Here is a 22,444-nt window from a genome sequence, read left to right on the forward strand (position 1 = left end):
GATCTTGCGTGTTGTGTTTAAATATGACTACAGATCTGGTGAAATTACCTGTTTGAATGATTCAAAACATGAAAATGTTTAACCTACTAACTTTACAAGAGTGAGATCTCTGGTGCAAAAAAAAAAGTTCGCCTCCCGTTGTAAGAAGACAATATGCTCCATATATGCTAATATTTCCAGTATTTCTACTGTAACTGTCAAAGCCTGTTTTCAAACTTTTTGACGCAAGTACAACATTGTTTTCTGCTGGATTTTAGGACATATTGAAAATTAGCAAGCAGACCTGATTGCAGAACAAGTTCTTGGAGAAAGAATCAGTGAATGCCAAATTCCACCCTCTGACATAAATTCCATAATTAACCAATATTAGAGAAATGGCAAGTAGAATGTCAAAATAACAAATTATTTGAAATAAATTCTGTGATTGGGAAAAGATGTGTCTGCCCTTTTAAATCGAGACAAGACCCAGTTTTATACAAGGTGTCGGATAGGTTATACTAGGCTGACTCATGGGCATTTTATTGAAGAGTGAAGAAGCACCAAAATGTCAATACTGTAGTACCAACTTGTCTATAAAACATATACTTTTGGACTGCCAAATTTGTATTGTTATGAGACAGCACTTTTTATCAGGACAAACTTTTAAGGACTTGTTTATGGATCCACAGATCTTAATTTTTAGCGCAAGTAGGTATATATATATATATATATATATATATATATATATATATATATATATATATATATATATATATATATATATATATATATATATATATATATATAATGTTTGACTTTTACAGCTAGGCTAGCAGTTTTGCTGTAGTATCGAACATTTCACTGGTAGGCCTATCTAAATGTTTGGTGGCTTATTTATTTGAATAAAATGTTACATGGGTCAAAACGTCTCAGGTTACTTGCGTAACCTATGTTCTCTGAGTAGGGAACGAGACGCTGCATCACTTTATGATGTAATGGGAACGCCCTCTGGGTGTGCCGATTGTCTGAAGCCCTTATAGAATCACGCCAATTCACTGCCTGATGGCGCGGGGCGCCGCCCCGACGCTCTTACTTTGCCACATTATACTGGCGCGCGCGCCATCTGCTCCTCAGATTTTTCTGCCGAAAAGGAAGGCCTGTCAGCAGCGCAAGGAGTTTGGCAGCGGACGCAGCGTCTCGTTCCCTACTCAGAGAACATAGGCTATGCAAGTAACCTGAGACGTTCTCTTTCATAGGTTCACTCGACGCTGCGTCACTTTATGACGTAATGGGAACGATATACCACACACGCCAAGCTAAAGCGCTGCCATATCTGGCTCAAAGAATACCAGATAACCAGCATGGCCGGATTAAACAAATAGAACATGCGAACCCGGAGCCATGTCGAGATCCAAACTATAGAACCTCACAAAAGTGTGCGGGGAGGACCAACCTGCCGCTACACAAATATCCTCCAGAAGAGCCCCTCTAAAAAGTGCTTGAGAGGAAGCCACACTTCTGGTAGAATGTGCCCTAATGCTAAGAGGTGAAGGTATACCACGTACCTCATATGCCAGCGAAATAGCCTCCGTCACCCAATGGGAAATCCTTTGCTTCGATGCGGCAAGCCCGCGGTGGCCAGCACCGAAGCACACCAAGAGTTGGTTAGATTTCCGCCAACCGTCTGACCATCTACATAACACTTCCATGCTCGAACAGGACAGAGCAAATGAAGCTTCTCATCCTCCTCCGAGTCGAAAGGAGGGGGGTGAAAAGATTGAAGGGTGATAACCTGAGAACGAAAAGAAGTGGACAAAACCTTGGGCACATAACCTGGCCTTGGTCTTGAGGTTACTTTGACTAGACCAGGAGCAAAATCCATACAGGTCCCATTAACAGAGAGAGCCTGTAGGTCGCCCACTCGCTTCAAGGAGGATAATGCTAGCAAAAGAGCAACCTTGAGAGTCAGAATCCGCCCCGGAGCTGACTCCAAGGGCTCAAAGGGAGCCTTTGTTAACCCCTCAAGGACAACTGAGAGGTCCCAAGAGGGAATACCAGGGGAGCGTGCTGGCCTCAGGCGCCTAACCCCTTGCATAAAAGACGAAACCAACCTATGCGTGCCTAGAGGGACTTCATCCAATTCCCTACAAGCAGCGATAGCGGCAACGTAAACTCTAAGGGTGGTAGCTGCTGCTCCAGCAGCAAACTTTTCTAGCAGGAACTCCAGAACTGGACCCACCAGGCAGTTAACCAGATCCACCGCATGGGACGAGCACCATGACTCAAAGACCCTCCACTTGGACGAGTAGAGCCTCCTAGTGGAAGGAGCTCTCGCACTCGCAATGGTCTCCTGAACATCAGCAGGAAGACCAGTGTCTAGAGCTACTGGCCCTTGATGGGCCATGCCCACAACTTCCAAATTTCCGCATGAGGATGCCAAATCCTGCCCTGAAGCTGGGACAATAGGTCCTCTCTGATCGGAATCTCCCAGGGGGGAGAATCCAGAAGGAGAACCAGCTCTGAGAACCAAGCCTGGGACGGCCAGAGTGGAGCCACAAGCAGGAGGCTGACCCCGCTCTCTCTCACCCTGCACAGAACCGCCGGAATCAGTTTGATGGGCGGGAATGCATAGAGTTTCAGATTGGGCGAACGCATCTATCCCCAATGGAGCTGGGGAGCTCAGAGAAAACCAGAGTCGGCCCTGGGACGACTCCTTCGAGGCAAAGAGGTCCACCTCCGCTTTGCCGAACACTTCCCAAATCTGAGATACAGTTTGAGGGTTCAGCATCCATTCCCCCGACCTGAGCTTCTGCCTCGACAGGTAATTTGCTGCGAGGTTCAAGACTCCAGGTACATGGACTGCTCTCAGGGACAGAAGTTTGCCCTGAGCCCACAGGAGGAGACGGCGCGCATGCCTGTCCAGGGTGTGTGACCGTGATCCCCCTTGGCGATTCACATGAGACACCACCACCATGTTGTCCGTCCTGACAATGACATGATGTCCCATGAGAGAGGGGAGAAAGTGCCAAAGGGCCAGGGACACAGCTCTCAGCTCTAGGCAGTTTATATGCCAAGAGAGAACTTCCCCTTCCCAGACCCCACATGGCGGTCTGCCCTCGAATACCGCACCCCAGCCATATTGACCCCCTTCCGAAGAAAGAGAGGGTCCCGCCAGACTGATAGGGCGCGGAAGCAGCCGCGCAACACTTTCAATAGGCGAAGGGCCGATCCTGTTGATCGAGCACCTGAGTGTTTCATCCACCAGAGGAAGGGCCTCATGTGGAGTAGTCCCAAGGGAAGCACCGGGGAAGCTGCGGCCATGAGACCCAGGAGCCTGCATCTCGTACCCACAGAAACATGATGGCCGAGCCTGAAGCAGGCCAAGCATGTTACAATACTGGAAATCCGAGCAGGCGCCAAGCGGGATCCATACACTTCGTGAACGTCCTCGGTGCCGGAGGGAGTGGGGTTTTGAGGAGCGGTGGACATACCAGAGATAGGGTGTCGAGCTGAACCTTAAAGGAAGGCGTGGCCATCCGCGAAGGAGAGCACGTGGCGTCCTGGCGCGGAGTGGGAGATGTCATGGCCAGAGTGGGAAGAATGGCCCGCGCTGATTCCCGGAGAAGACCGAAAGTGTCTCCATCTGAACGAGTGGCGGATGGTAAGCCAATCAGACGTGAGGGGAGAAAGCAAAAAGTGTCTCTTTCCTTCAGCGCCGGAAAAGGCGTGGGTTGGGCCAATTCTGTATTTCGAAGCACGCTGGGCGGCGAAAGTAACAGAGTTTGCGCGGTCTGACCCAGCCTCGGACGTGAGCCGAAGCTCTCCTTTTTCTGACCAGAGGGTCAGGAGCGACTCGAAGTGGCTGGAGTAGAGGGTTTGCTGGGCCGCTTTGGGTCGATGTGCCTGTGAGGAAGTTGTCGAGGAAACGGGCGACCACAAGCTCCCCAGATCATGGTGGGTGGGGGATGACCCTGGTCGCTCCTTCTACTGGTGAACTCTCTTCTGTGAGAAGGGCCTTCTCTGGACTGAGAGGGGGAGGGGTTAGGGGAGTCTCTCACTCTCATAGGCATGAACTGCTTAAAAGCGACAGACTGAGATGTAGCGGCTCTAAACTTCTCAACCACCATGTTGACCGCCTCCCCAAACAAGCCAGACTGTGAAACCGGAGCGTCCAGCAGGAAAACCTTTTCCTTATCACGGATTTCCGTGAGGTTGAGCCACAGGTGGCGTTCCGCCGCCACCACGCCCGCCATTGAACGTCCTATGGCGCGAGTTGTGTGCTTTGTGGCTCGTAAAGCCAAATCCGTGGCTTTGTGCAGTTCCTTAACTGCTTCCGGTGTCAAACTGTCGCCCTCGTCCATCTCCTTAAGCATGTCCGCCTAATAGGCCTGGAGGATGGCCATGGTATGAAGGGCCATGCCAGCCTGACATGTAGGATTTTCCGATAAAGGCGGAAGTGGTCCTACACAGCTTAGTGGGAAGAAGGGGGCGGGACTTCCACGAGGGAGCTGAAGATGGAGCGAGATGAGTGGCCAGTGTATCCTCAACCGCAGGAATGGCGGAATAGCCCTGCTCCACAGAACCAACGAGGTTCGTGAAGTCAGCGGCTGCCGCGTTAGTCAAGCGGGCTGAGAAAGGCTGCTTCCAGGATCTGGAGCTTCTCCGTAGCGCGCGACAGCACGTCGACGAGCTCCACGTATGCCGCTGAAGGCCGCGCTTCCTGGCCACTAGGTGGGAGAGCGTCATCATTAAAGGCAGGCCCGAAATCCGAGTCGGACGCTGCGGTGAACACGACGTCATCCAGTCCGAAGGAAACCGCCTCGCGTGCCTCCGGGCTGGGACACAGGTAGTCGTGCGAAAATTTGACGGGCGGAGTCCCGCGCACATGCTCGGGGGAGAGAGGGAGAGAAAGGGCGAGGCCCGTCTGCTCGCACTCCACATCCTCAAGCTCTTTATCCGAACCCCAGGTCGCAGATCCGCGGCAAAAACCGCAAGCCTCGAGCGGAGGGTTTTGAGAAGGAGGTTATCACAAAATTTACATTTTGAAAACCCCTGAACCGCCTCGAACATTGTGACACACTTACTGTGGGGGTCGTCATTTGCGATGAAGCGAGTGCACGGCGGCAGGCAACGATGAAATTCCATGGCACTTCACCGCAAGGAGAACAATGTTCCACTATCCGCAATCGCTGAAGTGCTGGTGATAAAAGTTGAATGAAATCCAAGATATTTGGGCCAGAAAAACCAAAACCGAAGGGCATGAAATGGCTTGTTCGTGAAGGCAGAGAAATCTGAGGAGCAGATGGCGCGCGCCAGTATAATGTGGTGACGTAAGAGCGTCGGGGCGGCGCCCGCGCCATCAGCCAATGAATTGGCGTGATTCTATAAGGGCTTCAGACAATCGGCACACCCAGAGGGCGTTCCCATTACGTCATAAAGTGACGCAGCGTCGAGTGAACCTATGAAAGAGAACAACAAAAGCAAAAACAAATGATAAATAATTGTATTATTCTTAATTTTTTTGGAGGGGGGGGGGGGTGTAAGGGGTGTGATGATGACAATGATGATGGGGGGCCAACACTGATCTTGCATACCCCTAAGCAAATGTGCAGTTGCGTCCCTGGGCTGAGGTGCCTCACATGATCCAAGTTCATTACGCTTTCCGGACTTGAGACCGGTGTGGCGTGCAGGTGACGCTTGTTAACACTCGCACCACCGCCATTGCTCTGTTCCCATGGCTCTGCTTGCCACATTTAGATTCAAGTTTGATTTACTTTAATATAATATTTAAAATTATTTTTATGTAATTCGTCAGCCACCTGGTTGACAACTAATGCCCTTGTAGTTTCAGTCAGTTTCTGTGGTGCTTAAAATCAGCTTAAAGTTGTTTACTTTGCTGTTTGGGCATATTATAACTAGAATTAAGTGTTTGTATACCTCTGAATAACTTGTTTCTGTGAATTAAATATATAAAAAAGTATATTTTGTCTTAGAAATAAAACTCAGATTTACTTTGCGGCCTAACAATTGCCAACTGGGGAAAAAGAACACAAAGAAAGAGTAATTATCATTCATTCATTCAAAAGAGGATGTGGTCCTTCACTGTTCATGTGGTACATGCCTTATGATAAGAACCAATCGTTTCCCCTGTTCTTAACATCCCTCATACTACTGTTTATCTAACAAACTTTTCTAATGGCAATGAATAAGATTTCACTAAAGAATCCCAGACATCTTCTTGACCTGGATTAGGGCTGGAGTGGCTTGTTGTTTAGGGATGACATGATACCATGTGGGTTGTACTCTGGAGGACTGTGTAACTAAGGCCAAGCCCACTCCCTAAGTTTACCATTCCCAATGTTATGTTGATGTAATCAGAGTCGCACACTGGTCTAACCTGTTCTTGAGTTAAATGTGCTGTTATGGTTTAGCGTTCCATTATAGACGAGTGAAATGAGTGGGTTGACACGATCATCGCAAGTGGCTTACAAACGATGGAAAGACACTGATATCAGGTAATCCATGTATGTTTTTTGTTTAAAAGTAAAAATAGATTTTTTTATTTTAATAGACTGAAAACTGAAAACCGTAGCCTGGAAATGCCAGACAAAGGATGCAGTCTTAAATTATGTTCAGTTCGTGAAATGAAAAGCCTATTTATTTTAAATATTTAATCAGTTGCAGATTTGCATTGGATTTTGTTAACCGTACAAAGGCTAAAGTCTGTATTTTTGAAGCATCCTTAGTGTTCATGAGGAGCAGTCTGGGAATAATGAGCCTAGCAATGAAGGAGTCTGCACTATTCCGGAGCAAGCGGATTTGGAGGACAGCAAGATCGGAAGCTCTGGAATGTCAGGTTGGCATCTCTTTCCTACATGAATGCACAATTTGAACAATTCTCTATATTCCAGGATTGCATTGAATGTTTAAAGCCTAGAATAGTAATAAAGGCCTGACTCGTGTAATTGGATTGAGTTCATTTATGGTCTTCAGGAGGGGTGAGGTCAATATTTTTTGTTCAAGAAATATAATTATGTATGTAGGCTACATTCTAAAAAAAAAAAAAAGGTTCTATATGGCACTAAAAGTGGTTCTTCGTCGTAATCATAGAGGAACCACTTTTGGTGCTATATAGCACCAGATCTTAACATGTTCTGTATATGGTAACGGTGCTATATAGCACCTTAGTCAGTGGTGCTATATAGCACCTTAGCTGAAGAACCACTGAAGAATCACTGAAGCACCAAAATTGGTGCTATACAGCACTTAAAAAGGTTCCCCTATGATTACGAGCCAAGAACCAATTTTAGTGCCATATAGAAACTTTTTTTTTAGAGTGTATGGATACTGAGCACCAGACATTTTTTTGTTTAGAGCATAACAAAAAGTAGGTTTTAAAGCTCAAATAAAAAAAATATTCTTATATAATTAGGCACAAATAGACAGGCAGAAAGACTGATCAATTATAGCTTGTGAGGATTTTTTCATTCCAGTCAAACTATTCACTGAAATCTGTTTTGGGCTTTTCAGAAAACTGATAGATAGAATTTGTGTCACAAGCATCAGGTTATCAGTTAGTTGAAGATACATTGTCAACAGAATTGAATTCCTCACAGTAATTTTACTAAATAAATACTAGATCAAACGAATTATCATTGAGTATTTATTTTTCACTAGAAACCTTCACTGTGGAGGAAGCAATTGAGGCTATTGGTTTTGGAAGGTTTCAATGGAAGCTGTCAATGTTAACTGGAGTTGCATGGGTAAGACATTTTAAATACATGTGATGTTTACTGAACAAATAGCTTTAATTTGTTCAGTTCATTCAGTTTACTTAAATTGCTTACTGAAAATTCCTATGTTTCTTATTTCCATGGCAAGATGGCTGATGCTATGGAAATGATGCTCCTTAGTATTGCAACTCCTCAACTGCGTTGTGAATGGAGGCTCTCGAGCTGGAAAGTGGCATTCATCACAGCCGTCAGTATATTTACTGTTGTACACTAACACCTCCTGAGGTTAAATTTGGTTATAGCTTCGTGAAAAAGGGATAGAATATAGAGTAAAGAATATGTTGATTTTAAAGGTTAATACTCTTAGTATTGTCAAGACTCTTATAATATTAAATTTTTTCACATTGTTGTTATTTTGTACGTACCTTGTCAGGTAGTGTTCATTGGAATGATGCTCAGCTCCTCACTTTGGGGAAACATTTCAGACAAGTATGGCCGAAAAGTGGTATGTTTGGTTTAAATCAAGCACATGTGAACTGAGTAAATGAATAATGTCAATGCAGTCATTCTTTATATAACTATACACATAAAGCAGTCATTACTACCTCACTGTTAAACCTCACTGTCTCCATCATTTAGTGTTTAATACTGTGCATGCTGTGGACATTGTACTATGGGCTACTCAGTGCTTTTGCACCTGTTTACGGCTGGATCTTAGTCTTGCGAGGCCTCGTGGGATTTGGCCTGGGAGGAGCCCCTCAGTCGTGAGTTTTTACATCAATGAACAAACAATGAAGTGTGACTTGTGGTTTCAAAGCACAAGTCACACTTCATAAGTGAGCAACACTCAGATGCAACATTTTATTTATACAGTAGGACTTTTTATTTATGTTTTATCTAGATATTAAGCTGTTTTGAAACTGTGGCTATAGCTACATTATTATATTCATTAGTGCCATTTTTTTTTTTGAGCATTGCTTTTACATCATGTGTTAAAACATACATACAATTATCTAAACTTCCTAATTTCCCTAAGGGGCTATTAAAAGTGTTACATTTGCTCACTACTGTGAAGAACCTGACCAGTCTTTGTTGTTTTTCATACATTTGTAAAATATAAATCCAAAAGTTTGTTTGTATTTATTTGATCAAAAACACAGTAAAAAAAGAGTAATATTGTACAATATTATTACAATGTATTCCTGTGATGGCAAAGCTGAATTTTCACCAGCCATTTTCCAGTCTTCAGTGTCACATGATCTATTAGAAATAATTCTAATCTGATTCGGTGTTTCATTATGATCAACGTTGATGGTGCTTAATATTTTTGAGGAAGCCATGATACATTTTTTCAGTATTCTTTGATGAATAGAAAGTTCAAAGGTCATTTTTTAACAATATAGAGGTCTTTACTTTCACTTTTGTTAAATTAAATTCATCTTGCTAAATAGAAATATAGATTTTTTTCAAACCTGTAAATATTTTTATGAACATAAAAAGATTCAACAACTGAGACATAAACTAAACAAATTCCACCAACATTTGATAAACAGAAATGGAATAATAAGTCCCTGAACAGAACGTTCACACAGAGAAAAAGGGTGTCAAAATTGTACCTTTAGGGGTACAACAGCTTGTCGCTGGGGCAGTACCCTTAAAAGTTTTTGTGGGAAAAAATGTACAAATGTGTCCTTTTAAGGGTACTGCCCCAGCGACAAGCTGTTGTACCCCTAAAGGTACAATTTTGACACCCTTTTTCTCTGTGTAGTGCAGTGCATCTCATCTTCATGGACTGCAGCAGATTTGCCAGTTCTTGCTGTGGGATGTTATCCCACTCTTCCACTAAGGCACTTGCATGTTTCATCAAATTTTTCATTCCTTTCCTTACAGTGTGACATTATATACTGAATTCCTCCCAGTGAAAACCAGAGGGACATCCATAATCCTGTTAGGGGTAATTAAGATTACTGTTTATTCGACTATTGCACACATTTTCAGAATTCAGTTCCTATAGGTTTTACTGCACTAAGTTAGATGGTTAATGTTGTAACTGACTGAGGCAATGTTTTGTAGGTTACTATTAAATATACCTTTCTCTCATAATGAGAATTACCAAAGTCTGTCCATATAATGGTCATATTAATCTGCTGTCCTGATAGGTGTTCTGGGCCATTGGTGCTGTGTTTGAAGTGTTACTGGCTATGATGGTCATGCCCACATTAGGCTGGAAATGGCTGCTAGGTTTCTCCACCTTTCCTCTTGTTGTCTTTGCTGCCTCCTGCTGTGTATGTATGGCTGTAACAGTGTTTTAAAATGTTACTAGACAAAAGGCTCATGTTCCGGTGCCTGATATTCTGATAGACACTGCATAATTCTACACTTTGAATGTTGATTGTGTGCATTTGTTGTGTAGTGGTTACCAGAGAGTGCTAGATTTGATGTACTGAGAGGCAGAGGAGACAAGGCCCTGAACACTCTGAAACATGTAGCGGCGTCCAATGGGAGCTCTATGCCTTCGGGAAGACTTATAGCCACCACACAGGTATGTGGGGCTGCCAGTCCTACATCTCCTACTCGCACATTATTGTAGAATTTCTCATTTGGGATTTGTATGTCTATAATGTAAATTACAGTAGCAAAATAATTGTATTTATGTGTTCCAGACTGATCGTGGGAGAATTAAAGATCTTTTTATTCCAGAATACTGCAAGACGACACTTCTGATCTGGTTTATCTGGTATGCAATCATATTGTAAAAAAATGTCAAATCCTTCCATATACAGTAAAACTTACCTTACTGTTTTACACACAGGTTATGTAGTGCTTTTTCATATTATGGTCTTGTGCTGCTAACCACTGAGCTGTTCCAAGCAGGATCTGTGTGTAGTGGTGAGTGGTTTGTAAGTACTTATTGTGACAAAACTCCCCACAAAATATGCTCAAATGTGATTTTTAACGGAACAGTTTATGTTTAACTTAGGCTAGGACCATAAATCTAACCTACACTATGGTCTGGGGTCAGCATGTATTTATTTATTTTTTTTGTCTCTTGCACTCACCAAGGATGCATTAATTTGATCAAAATACAGTAAAAACACTAATAAAGTGAAATATGATTACAATATAACAATTATTTTCTATTTTAATATATTCAATATAAGATGGCATTTTCAGAATCATTACTCCTGTCTTCAGGGTCACATGATCCTTCAGAAATCAAACTAATATGCTGATTTAGTGCTCAAGAAACATTTATTATCAATGGTGAAAATAGTTGTGCTGCTTAATATTTTTGTGGAAACCATGATGCACTTTTTTCAGGATTCTTAGAAAGCTCATAAAAGTCTTTACTGTCACGTTTGACTACTGACCCCAAACATTTGAACAGTAGTGTAAATTATCTGTAATTTGTTTGCTGCAACTAGCATTTGCAAACAATGTATTGATTTTATTTGTAATGACAATTCATGTAATTTCTTTAACAATTTCATTTACACTTTAAACACTTGGGGGGCACATTTAATTATGTGTGTATATTGTGACTGTCAGTAAAACCGTGTCTAATTCCAGTCACTGACAACTCAAGTATGGAACCTCAGTGCAATTTGGAGTGCAAATATCTGACTTTTCATGATTACGAGGACCTTCTGTGGACCACCTTAGCAGAATTTCCAGGTGACGTGGCACCACATGTCATTGTCCCCTCTTGAGTGTTGTTTTTAGTTAATCAACCTAAAAGCAAACATTGTTATACGAGCTACATATAAACTGTATGATTTATGTCTTGATGTCAGAATAGGTATTCTGATCTCCGTGTGGATGATTGATCGAATTGGCCGCAGAAAAAGCATGGCTCTTTTTTTTTTAGCATTCTCTCTGTGTATCTTGCCACTGTACGCCTGCACACAAAGGTACATTCATCAAGTCATCAAAAAACCATACAGACACTGAAAAGTATCCCAAATAAACGGCCTAAAAAAAATTCAAGACACTGTAAATGACATATGTTTTCTTTACTATTTCCAGGACAGTTCTTACAGTCTTTATTTTCATTGCTCGAGCCAGCATAACTGCAGGCTGGCAGGTTGCATATGTTTATACACCTGAGGTAAAGCTTAATTGCAAAGCTTCCGATTGTGCTTATATAGTCAATCCCAATAGAATTTTCACTTAAAATGCATTTTTCCTTGTTTTTGGCCTCCTCAGGTTTTTCCCACCGCAACCAGGGCTATTGGTATTGGTACGAGCAGTGGGATGGCCCGTGTTGGAGCTCTCGTCACACCATTTATTGCTCAGGTAGAGCATTTCTCCAATTTCCTGAGAGATTAAAGGTGTATTGAACATGTATTGATGCATGTTTGTGTCTGTCCCCCTTCAGGTACTTCTGAAAACATCAGTTTACCTCACTCTATCTGTGTATTTAATATGTTGCTTGCTGGGTACAGTGGCGTCCTGGGCTTTGCCCACGGAAACAACTGGGCGGAGCTTACAGGAATCAACTCAAAACACCACGGAACAAAAACACATGGAAAGGCCGCATGGTTCTGAGACAGCCGAGTCCTCCAGCAACACATCTCCTTAATAACACATGAGAAAACTGAGATTGTTTGAGTAGTGAAGAAAAACAAAATGTATAATCAGGCCATACTGAATATATTGATATATTGAATCTTGTGTAAGTGCATTCTAAATGCACTGAAAAGTTCATCAGAAATTGTTAGATACTGGTTTATTTATATGCTCATAAAATGCTAACCTGTGTTTCTGGTCTTTTTTCTTTTGAAATGGTATATACCCCCCGTTTATGATGGCTGGAGTACTGTAACTATATGAAATGGTGTAGATTTGCACACCTGCCTAATACTTTTAGCATGAAGGTGGGTTGTATCAATATTGGTTTGTCCTGCCTGTGACGTTTCCTCAATATTTAATTGTGTTTACATTTTGTCCATACACCAATAGACTTTAATTGTGACAGCCATTAACCATGATTTGCTACTGGCTGTATGACAGCAGGGGGAGGGATATTCTTGTTTTAGAGAGAATTTGATTGGACAAAAATTTGTGTAGTGCCAGATGAGTCATCAATATTTTTGTTGATTTTTCTAGGAATAGAAAACTAGAATTAGTAGCCCTATAGAATAAGCACACATTAATTGAAAATATTTTTAAATCTGCATATCGGCTAAATTTAACATCATGACAACATTTCAGTAGAAAGCTAGCTAACAGACATGGACTAAGAGACACAAAACTCTTTAAAAAAAAAAAATTATATTATTTAATTATAGCGAGATGTTGAATTTGCATTCTAAACACGCACACACACACTCAGCTTCATTTTTGGTTGCTGAACCATACACATTTCTCTTCGTCATAGGGAGGAAGGAAAAATCTAGCTATCCAAGCATTACGTTAGTTTTGAGATGGTCTACATCATGAGGGCTCTAGTAGTATGTGGATGATTGGGTGTTGAGTCTGCATAGGATGCACTGTTGTCAGGGAGAAGTGCAAGTCACCTTCACGCGGTTGGCCCAGAAGCCCATATCTAACACAGACGATCACAGAACTACACCAACCACGGACGGCGGTGCCGAAACAAGGTCCATTATGTCTGGCCACTAAATCAACGAACCAGCCGCGAAGATAGAGCACAGACCGTTGTTTATTGGCATCGTTGGCGTGAATGAGAATTTGCAGAATCGCCGAGGTGGATGACAAAGCCGATGATGGGTTTATCGCTCCGCTAAATAGATTTAATGCTCCTCTGAATACATTAACCCCGTCACTGGCGGGCGTAGAACAGGATATCTCGGCGTGTCCTTTTCGGACCGGAGCGCCTGTGAGGTTTCCCTGAACGCGTTGCAGCGCAGCCATGGCTCTGGTGACTCTGCAGCGCTCCCCTACACCCAGCGCCGCATCCTCAGCCAGCACCAACGCGGGGGAGGTGAGTGGAGGAAATGCCGGGATGCATGTGTAAATAGCGCTTAAAACAACTCATGTTAGCCGGGCCTTTTGCTCGGGGATCATTTTCCCTTTCTAATGATGTGCAAATGTGATAGGTACTTCAAGAAGTCACCGAGTTCAACCTGCTATGTGAGCGCATGGTGAAGTTTTGACATTAGCGAGGTGTTTTCAGGCAGCGTGTATGAGAGCGCGCGCGCGTGCGCGTGCATGACGGGGATTAACTTGACTTGCCCAAACAAAACAAAGCTGCCAGTGCATTTTGGTTATATTGTTGAAATTGTAAAACAAAACAAAAAAATGTAATTGGTTAAAATATCTGGTAACTATTTTAGTGGCCGTAGGCGACGCGGTGCAAACATAATTTCAATGTTTTTTATCTTATCTTCAATAACGTAATCTAATTTGTGTTGTGGGATTAAAGTGGTAATAATCTTGCTGCCTTGTTTAACGTAATAGGTAAATTCAGCCATATCACAAATATGTTTTAGAGCACTTTCTTAGCATAGTGATATTTGATACTTTTTGCCAATTGAGCGTTTGCCTCGTTTGTGAATCGTTTATTGAGTCGGATCTTTTAATGACTCAGAAAACCTGCATGAACGATTCATTCACGAATCAGACATTCAGACTCAGACTGAACAACAATGAAACGGACGGAATCGTTCTGAACTGAGATCATTCTCCACTCGGGCATGTGCAATTTGAAAATGAACTGGGAATAATTAATAATTAGTGCTTTTGAAGTTTGAACGGTATAGCAAAAAGTTACGAATAGTATTTATTTACCGAACAGTATAACTGTTAAAAATAAAACATACTAATGTTTACGACTTTGTGTGGGTTTTATCAGCACTGATATGGAGTGGGTTTTCATAGATAATAATACTTTCTTTAAACGCATGGAAAAACCAATAAAAATGTAAATAAGTTTCAGTAAGTTTAATGTGAACGCAAATAATAATACTAAATTACTTTATTTTAGAACCAAAATATAATTTGGCTAAATTACTTAGCTAAATCATGGGTCCACATGGCTAAACTAGTGCACATTTCGATAAACAGCCTTATTAATCAAATGGAATAGTAAAACCAGCAATATGTGCTTGCACAAGGCTTTATTGGGACACTTTAAAATATTTAATATCCCGCGCCGGCTTGGCAGGGACTACGTGATGATGCAATTACGCCATGACCTAATCAGAGATGGTCTTTTTATTAGGTGTGTTCGACTTGAAGCGCCACTGCGCAGACTGATCGGTGTATGACATCAAAGTACCACGAAAGTGATTCGAAAGCATATGGAGCCGTCTGCTCTCTATTCGCTTTCGCTGTGCTTTGATGTCATACATAATAATAATAATAATAATACATTTTATTTGTAACGCACATGACCTGTCTGCGCAGCGGCGCTTCAAGTCGAACACACCTATTGAGAGATAGGAGGGTCTGTGGCTCTACCATTTAGAGAAAGCGTAACCGCCAACTTGGATCATGTGTCTTGTTAACCAATCACATTACAGCCTCATTGAATTTTGTTGTGCGACAGTCAGTCACTTTTTGCTGATACCATAGAAATGAATGAGAAGTGCCGTAAACTGAATCATACCTGTCGCGTAATTGCATGACTTATCTCATAAAACAGCATTTTTTCGATGTAAACTAAAAATAGATCAATCCAAAATGAATGTTTAAGATTAGCTGATGAGCTGTCAATTAATTAAATAAGCTATTTCCTCACATAAAGCGGTTTATTCAGCATTGTGAAGCCTCTCCTCCATTGATATCAATTAAAAAACAGCCTCCTGTCTCCTTCCCTGCGTAGCGTAACTCTTTTTTTTTCAGCTAAGGTTGCAGGCTTGTCTTCAAGTGCATTTGACCTAATAGAATAGCTGAATCATTTTTTGAATCAGTTATTTGAAATGAACTGTTCGAAAGAACCGAGTCTTCCTCTCACTATTCCCAGTACACTCACTGCAATGATGTCATTGAATAGATACTCTGCCTGGTGACCAATCATGGCACACAGAATATTGCCATGTAACAAGCCCCCCCCCCCCCCCCCCCACACACACACACACACACACACACCACCAGATTTAGCTGTTCACACTTCTTAGAGACAGCCCACTAATGAGCTAGCTTACTATAGCATAAGCCTTCAATAAATGTCCATCCATTAGGCTTTCAGTTTTTATTGTGTTTATCGCAAGTGTTTGTGTTTAACTTAAGTGTAAACCGTTTCTCCGTACTTTTTAAAGTCTTCAGTTTAGGGCTTGCATTTCTGGATCCATCCCATCAGACAGGCTTGTAATTGCTTTTTGTGGCTTTTTTGTCTGTAAACCATGATGAGAGACATTCAGAATTGGTTGATAATACATACAAAGTAATTCAATGTGGTATATTTTCTATCAGAGCCCTTTGTAAGTACTCTTCTGCTGTTTTATTTGCCAGGAATTAGGCAGTGACGATGATCGAAAAGCAAACCTAAGGTCAGTTCTGTTTTTATTTATCTTATCTAATCCATTCATCCTTTTTAAACTATGATAATTCATCTTAATTTTGGAGTGTGTTCATAATTTTATGTGTGGCCTATTTCAGCCTGAGTGAAAGTTTCTTCATGGTAAAAGGGGCAGCTCTGTTTTTACAGCAAGGGAGCAGTCCACAAGGGCCCAGAACACCCACCCATCATAAAAATGCAGGTAAACCACTAGGTCGTAAGTAACTGAACAATGTTTTGAACATCGGGGTTGACCAATTTTTGGTGGGGTAGGGGATCGTCTTATTTAAATAAATTGAACTCAAAATGGTGATTTTTTTTGACACATTTTTAACATCTCTGGGTGTTATTGATATTTCTATTGTAAAGCAGTTGTCAAATATTAAATGTTTAGCTATTTACATCTTACCTCACACTTGTTTTAAAACTGAAACGTCACGGGGAAATTCATGTTTCTGTGAACATTAAAAGCTGCTGTTTTTGATTTGTCTTTGATCTTGATAATTTTGGAAATTGACGAGTGCTGTTAGACCGCTGAGGCAGGCAGACCAGCCTTAAAATGTAACTTTTAAAACTTTTTGTCATTGTAACGAGAAGCAGAGCAGTGCGTAATGGAGTGCAGGGGCAATTTGGCCAATTTGGGGGGACTTGCCCCCCTCAATGTCTATGATGGTTACAGCCCTGAACCACAACAGTAAAGGTGGATGTGACACAATAACAACTACTTTTATATTGTGGTGTTACTGTTGATGAAAATAGTGGTTTATCGCCCATGGGATTATTACATTTATATATGTTATCTGAGTCTTTTTGTTGTTGTTGTTGTTGTTGTTGTTAAAGGTGATCTACCACAGCACCTACAAGTAATGATAAACACCCTCCGTTCTGAGGATAGAATTAAATTAGTAAGTGACGTACACTATATCTAGTACAATTTAGGAATGGCTACTGCTCTCAATGTGCATACACCAATGTACACTGTCTCCATCAACAGGTTGTAAGGTTAGAAAGTGGATGGGCGGACCATGTGCGGTACATGGTGGTTGTCTACACAAATGGACGTCAAGACACTGAAGAAAACATATTGCTTGGGATGGATTTCACTGATAAGGACAGGTAAGAGCCTGGTTGTGCTAACTAACAGCCTTTCATACCATTCATACCCACACTGATTGGTTGATACAAATGTTTGTTTGTTTGTTGTAGTAAAAGTTGCTCTATCGGGATGACTCTTCCGCTTTGGAGTGATACCAAGATTCACTTGGACGGAGATGGGTAAATATCCTAGTTTACTTCCTGTAAGGCAAATGTTAAATGCTACTTAAGGCTGGGTGTCTTGTCTCAGTGGCTCAATTATTTGGCTGGCAAAGTAGTATTAACAAAAAGTATGCTGGTGTTGATTATTTGTTAAAATATTTCTTTAATTTATTATGTTTCCACTTATAATGTTAGTTAAGTTGTTTTTATTACTGTTTTCAACCTCTACCTCTCCCTTGGAATTAAAAACAAATTCCGTGTGTTTGGCTGTTTCAGCTGTTTGTTGCCACTGTACTGTTAAAGTCAGCATGAAATTGACCCTATCTATTTTCATTGTGACTTTAAAACTCATGTGTTGAAATGTACCTGTCTGATATCAGTAAGTTGAAGGTGTATGTTGTTGTTTTTTTTTTAATCTGTTAATTGATTGTTCACACATACCATATACATTTAAATAAACTGGATTTGCCATCAGTCATCCTGTTTATGTTTGGTCGGTTAAAATCACGCTATATGTGACCCTGGACCACAAAACCGGTCATAAGTCGCACGCGTATATTTGTGGCAATAGCCAACAATACATTGTATGGGTCTAAATTATAGTTTTTTTTTAATGCCAAAAATCATTAGTAAAGATCACGTTCCATGAAGATATTTTATTCTCTACCAATACATCAAAAATGTATTATTAGTAATATGTGTGGCTAAGGAATTCATTTGGACAACTTTAAAGGCGATTTTCTCTTTTTTGCACAGTCAAATTCCAGATTTTCAAATAGTTGTATCTCGGCCAGATATTGTCCTATCCTAACAAACCGTACATCAATTTATTCAGCTTTCAGATGATGTATAAATGTAAAAATTGACCCATTTGACTGGTTTTGTTGTCCAGGGTCACATATGTTATATGTACAGAGAATGACCTCTACAGGTTCAGTATGAAATGACATGTAGAGAGAATTTTCCACTGGTTTGTGATGTAAATTTTTTTCCACTGACCAACCTGGGAAAGCAGCATTATCCTATTTCTGTATAATCACAATTTATGCTATAGCTCATAATTTACATGCCTGTTATCTTTTCTCCCAGAGGTTTCAGTGTGAGCACAGCAGGAAGACTGCATGTTTTTAAGCCTGTGTCAGTCCAGGCCATGTGGTACGTTGGCTAGATTTTTATTTGTTTTATGCTGCAAAGAGATTTCAAAGTTAAATATACAAACTATTACATGTCCTCTTATAGTGTGTTTATAATGTGTTTTTAATTTTTATTTTCAGTTGACATTTTAACAGTGTGTTGTCACATACTTCATGGCTTGATTATATTTGACTTATTGGATGTATTGCAGGTCTGCCCTCCAGATGTTGCACAAAGCATGTGAGGTGTCCCGCAGATACAACTATTTCCCTGGAGGGATGGCCCTTACGTGGGTTGGCTATTATGAGAGCTGCATCTCCTCAGAGCAAAGCTGTATCAATGAGTGGAATGCCATGATAGATCTGGAGACCACCCGGCCTGACTCCCCAGTCATGTTTTCTGATCAGTGAGTAATATATCATTGGATAAAAAAAATAACTATGATAAATCTTCAAAGCTACATAAATGCAACAACAGATTGATAGACTAATTGAAAAGATTGACTACTCTGAATCTGATATGGGACTAAGATCTCTATTAATTAGCATACATTAACATTGCTTTTCATGTCATAAACAGGCCCACAGAGAGAGAGAGAACAGAGTGTATGATCAAAGCCAAACTCCGAAACATAATGATGTTTCAGGACCTGGAAAATATTACTTCTAAGGAGGTATATGTAATGAGGTTTTTATGCCATGGTTTACATAAATGCGTCAGCCATGGAAGGAGCATTAAATTGAATCCTTTCACTTCTGTAGATCCGAAATGACCTGGAACAACATATGAGCTGCAACCTGAGGGAGTATAAAGAGTTTATTGACAATGAGATGCTGCTTATCCTCGGCCAGATGGACAAGGCTACGCTCATATTTGACCATCTGTACCTGGTAAAGTATCCTCCAAGATTTCTCTGCCATGCTTGATTCTTGTTTGCTTAAGATGTCTGCTTACCTAAAAAACAGAGCGCAAACTGCTAGTTTACTGATCGGACTGGGGGGAATTGCAGCCTGCATTCACTGATACATTGCACTATTTTCTCAAACAATTGTGGATTGAAAAAACCCCAAAACATTACAGATATAGATAAGTGTACAAATGGTAAGAAGGCGTTTACACTATGCAAACAAACATACACAAGAGCCTGCAGATAAGAATAACTGTTAAAAACAAAAAGGCTGGATAACTATATTTTTTTATTATTTTTTTTATTTTCAGATTTTTAGATCACATGCTCGAAACTTGATCATTCTTTGTCGTACTGAACGAAATCTACGGAAAACAAGAACCCCTTAAAGGGATAGTTCACCCAAAAATGAAAATTATCCCATGATTTACTCACCCTCAAATGTAAATGTAAATGACAAAGAGTTATATTAAAAAATATCATTGCTCTTCTTGGCTTTAAAAATCAGGACCACCATTCCCTCCCATTATAAAGTCCAAAAAAGTGCATCCATCCATCCATACAAAAGAGTAACCCCTGACGCAATGCAGGAGTAGTAAGCTTTGATGTCTCTTGCGCTTCAAACAAATAGGGCTTGGCTCAAGCTCCTCTTGTCTTATATCAAAATCCTCTGATATTTCTAATTCGTGACCGGTGTTTTGGTTTGCCCTATCCTCTGCGTTTCCGCATTCGTCAATACGTCATGCGTAGGCCGTCTGTCGGAAGCTAATTATTTTAGTTTATAATGTTTTAAATATGGATATTTCTCTTACACAAACGTATTGCTTTGCTTCAGAAGGCCTTTATTAACCCCCCGGAGCCATTTGGATTACTTTTATGATGGATGGATGCGCTTTTTGAGCTTCAAAATCGACCTCCATTCACTGCCATCATAAAGCTTGAAAAAGCAAGGACATTTTTTTTTATATAACTCCGATTGTATTCATCTGAAAACAAGAAAGCTTGAGGATGAGTAAATCATAGGGTCATTTTAATTTTTGGGTGAACTATCCCTTTAAGTTTACAACAAAATGACGGTTATCGAAAGGAGCTTTAAGCCTCTAGAAGCTAATAAAGCTATTGTTGTTGTTGTACATGCCATTATTTTCAGGGCTCAGAATGGAATGCATCCAACTTGGAGGAGCTTCAAGACTCTGGGTTAGTGCTGATATATATCGACCTACTGTGCGTCTATTTAAGATAACAGTATATGTCTATTTAGCACAAATCTGCAGTAAACAGTCTAACATCAGTTTATTTTTATGCAGGGTGGGGTATATCCTCAATGTCACAAGAGAGATTGACAACTTTTTCCCAGGTACCTTTTGTTATTGTAATGTCCGTGTTTATGATGATGAGACTACAGATCTGATGGCGCACTGGAATGAAACCTACAACTTCATAGTTAGAGCCAAGTGAGTTACTATTCGCGGTTAAAAAGATATTGGAAAAATGTGTTATTGTTCCTGTCATGTGCTGTTTCACTCAATAAAGGACCAATATTTTTGACTTGGATGCCTGTATGTCTTTCATATAGGAAAAACAACTCTAAATGCCTAGTACATTGCAAGATGGGAGTGAGTCGCTCTGCATCCACCGTCATTGCTTATGCTATGAAGGAGTATGGATGGTCACTTGAAAAGGCATACAGTTTTGTCAAACAGAAGAGGAATATAGCACAACCCAATTCAGCTTTTATGAAACAACTGGCTGAGTACGAGGGGATTTTAGATGCCAGGTGGGAAAAGTCAAGATAAAGACAAACATATTGTTTTTAAAATCATAAATTCCTTTTTGCATTTACATTTATTTATTAATTTAGCATACACATTTTATTCAGAGCATCTTACTTTTTGTAATATGTACGTTTTTTAATTATTGTCAATGTGAGTAATGTAAAAAGACCAGCTTTAGAACAAAATGAATTTCCATGCTGGTCCAAGCTGGTTTATGATGGTTTGGTACTGGTGAAGCCAGTCAGCCAGCATTGTCTTTTTAGTCAAAGCTGATTGAACAACAAAGACTTGTTAGTTAAGTAGTGGCCACACAGTCTTTCAAACAGGAAATAAAAGGACCAAACCTTTAGGTTTTTTCTTTGATTGTATTTTATCTTTTCACACTATCAAGAGGTGACTGCTACCTTTGTTTTCTGTCATTGTAGCAAGCAGAGACACAACAAACTCTGGAAACCAGACGATGATGAGTATTCGCTGGAGGGTCTTCAGGCTTCAGCTGCCAGTGGTGACCAGACTCCTCAATTTTCGTCACTGCACCCTGATCAGCAGACGGCTTGGGGCCAAGGAGGAGCGAGTGCTTCCCCTTGCTGTGGAGAAGAGCCGACAGACCATCTCAATTACAACTACTACTTCCGGCGACTCTCAGACACTGCTCTGGACAGTGAACCCTCTACGCCAGTTCGAGGTCCTCCCCTTTTAGGCATGGAACGAGTCTTTATTGAGATTGAGGACGTGGAGAGGGATGCATTGTTGGACGATGAGGGTTTCCCCATGGCTCACTTGGCCCTTCCTGGGGAGGGCACAGCAGCCCAGACCTGCGGTCGACTGGACCCCCTGGAGGACATGCGTTTGCGGCTGGAGTTCAGCACAGTGGAGGAGGAGGATGAGGAGGAAGCACAAAAGGAGGAGGCAGAGATGGCTGCCTTAGCTCGTGGTGAGGAGACGCAGAGGGAAGACGGGAGCCTGGCTAACTCGAACCGCTTTAACAACGAGAACGCCAACAACAGCAACAGGCTGGCCGGGAAACGCAGCTGCCCTTCTGGCTTTGACGTGAGTATGACGTCTTAGCTGTAGCGGCAGCTCTCCTGGCTTGTATGCAAGCTTATAGCTCAAAGAGCTCTTTTCTGTGAATCCATCCTAAACGCTTTACTTTCTCTAAAGCATCCCGTACTCTTACACCTTTGAAAAACCTAAC

General features: G+C 41.3%; 2 protein-coding genes across 3 annotated transcripts; both read left to right on the forward strand.

The window, feature by feature from the left end:
* The first annotated feature begins 6,363 nt into the window (after nucleotides 1–6,363).
* On the forward strand, nucleotides 6,364–12,473 carry svopb (SV2 related protein b). Of its 2 annotated transcripts, none has more exons than XM_079814239.1 (16): nucleotides 6,364–6,494; nucleotides 6,717–6,835; nucleotides 7,657–7,742; nucleotides 7,861–7,959; nucleotides 8,146–8,217; nucleotides 8,352–8,476; nucleotides 9,603–9,666; nucleotides 9,872–9,997; nucleotides 10,126–10,254; nucleotides 10,376–10,449; nucleotides 10,525–10,601; nucleotides 11,283–11,387; nucleotides 11,512–11,623; nucleotides 11,739–11,820; nucleotides 11,919–12,008; nucleotides 12,091–12,473. In XM_079814239.1, exons 1-16 carry the CDS (start codon nucleotides 6,433–6,435, stop codon nucleotides 12,292–12,294), a joined length of 1,626 nt encoding a protein of 541 aa, XP_079670365.1. In that variant the 5' UTR covers nucleotides 6,364–6,432; the 3' UTR covers nucleotides 12,295–12,473. The 2 variants fall into 2 exon arrangements, with proteins under 2 accessions (XP_079670365.1, XP_079670366.1); XM_079814240.1 differs by having other exon boundaries at nucleotides 6,426–6,494; nucleotides 6,726–6,835.
* Nucleotides 12,474–13,271: 798 nt separating this feature from the next.
* On the forward strand, nucleotides 13,272–22,317 carry ssh1b (slingshot protein phosphatase 1b; the record flags this gene model as incomplete). The annotated part of the gene is made up of 14 exons (XM_079814680.1): nucleotides 13,272–13,659; nucleotides 16,131–16,168; nucleotides 16,278–16,378; nucleotides 17,017–17,081; nucleotides 17,171–17,292; nucleotides 17,383–17,451; nucleotides 18,523–18,588; nucleotides 18,779–18,973; nucleotides 19,147–19,240; nucleotides 19,329–19,457; nucleotides 20,625–20,671; nucleotides 20,782–20,928; nucleotides 21,051–21,251; nucleotides 21,675–22,317. The coding sequence occupies exons 1-14, from the start codon at nucleotides 13,588–13,590 to the stop codon at nucleotides 22,315–22,317; spliced, it is 1,989 nt and encodes a 662-aa protein (XP_079670806.1). The 5' UTR covers nucleotides 13,272–13,587.
* Between the last annotated feature and the right edge of the window lie 127 nt (nucleotides 22,318–22,444).

This window comes from Gobio gobio, assembly GCF_949357685.1.
Source record: "Gobio gobio genome assembly, chromosome: 4".
Classification (NCBI taxonomy): domain Eukaryota; kingdom Metazoa; phylum Chordata; class Actinopteri; order Cypriniformes; family Gobionidae; genus Gobio; species Gobio gobio.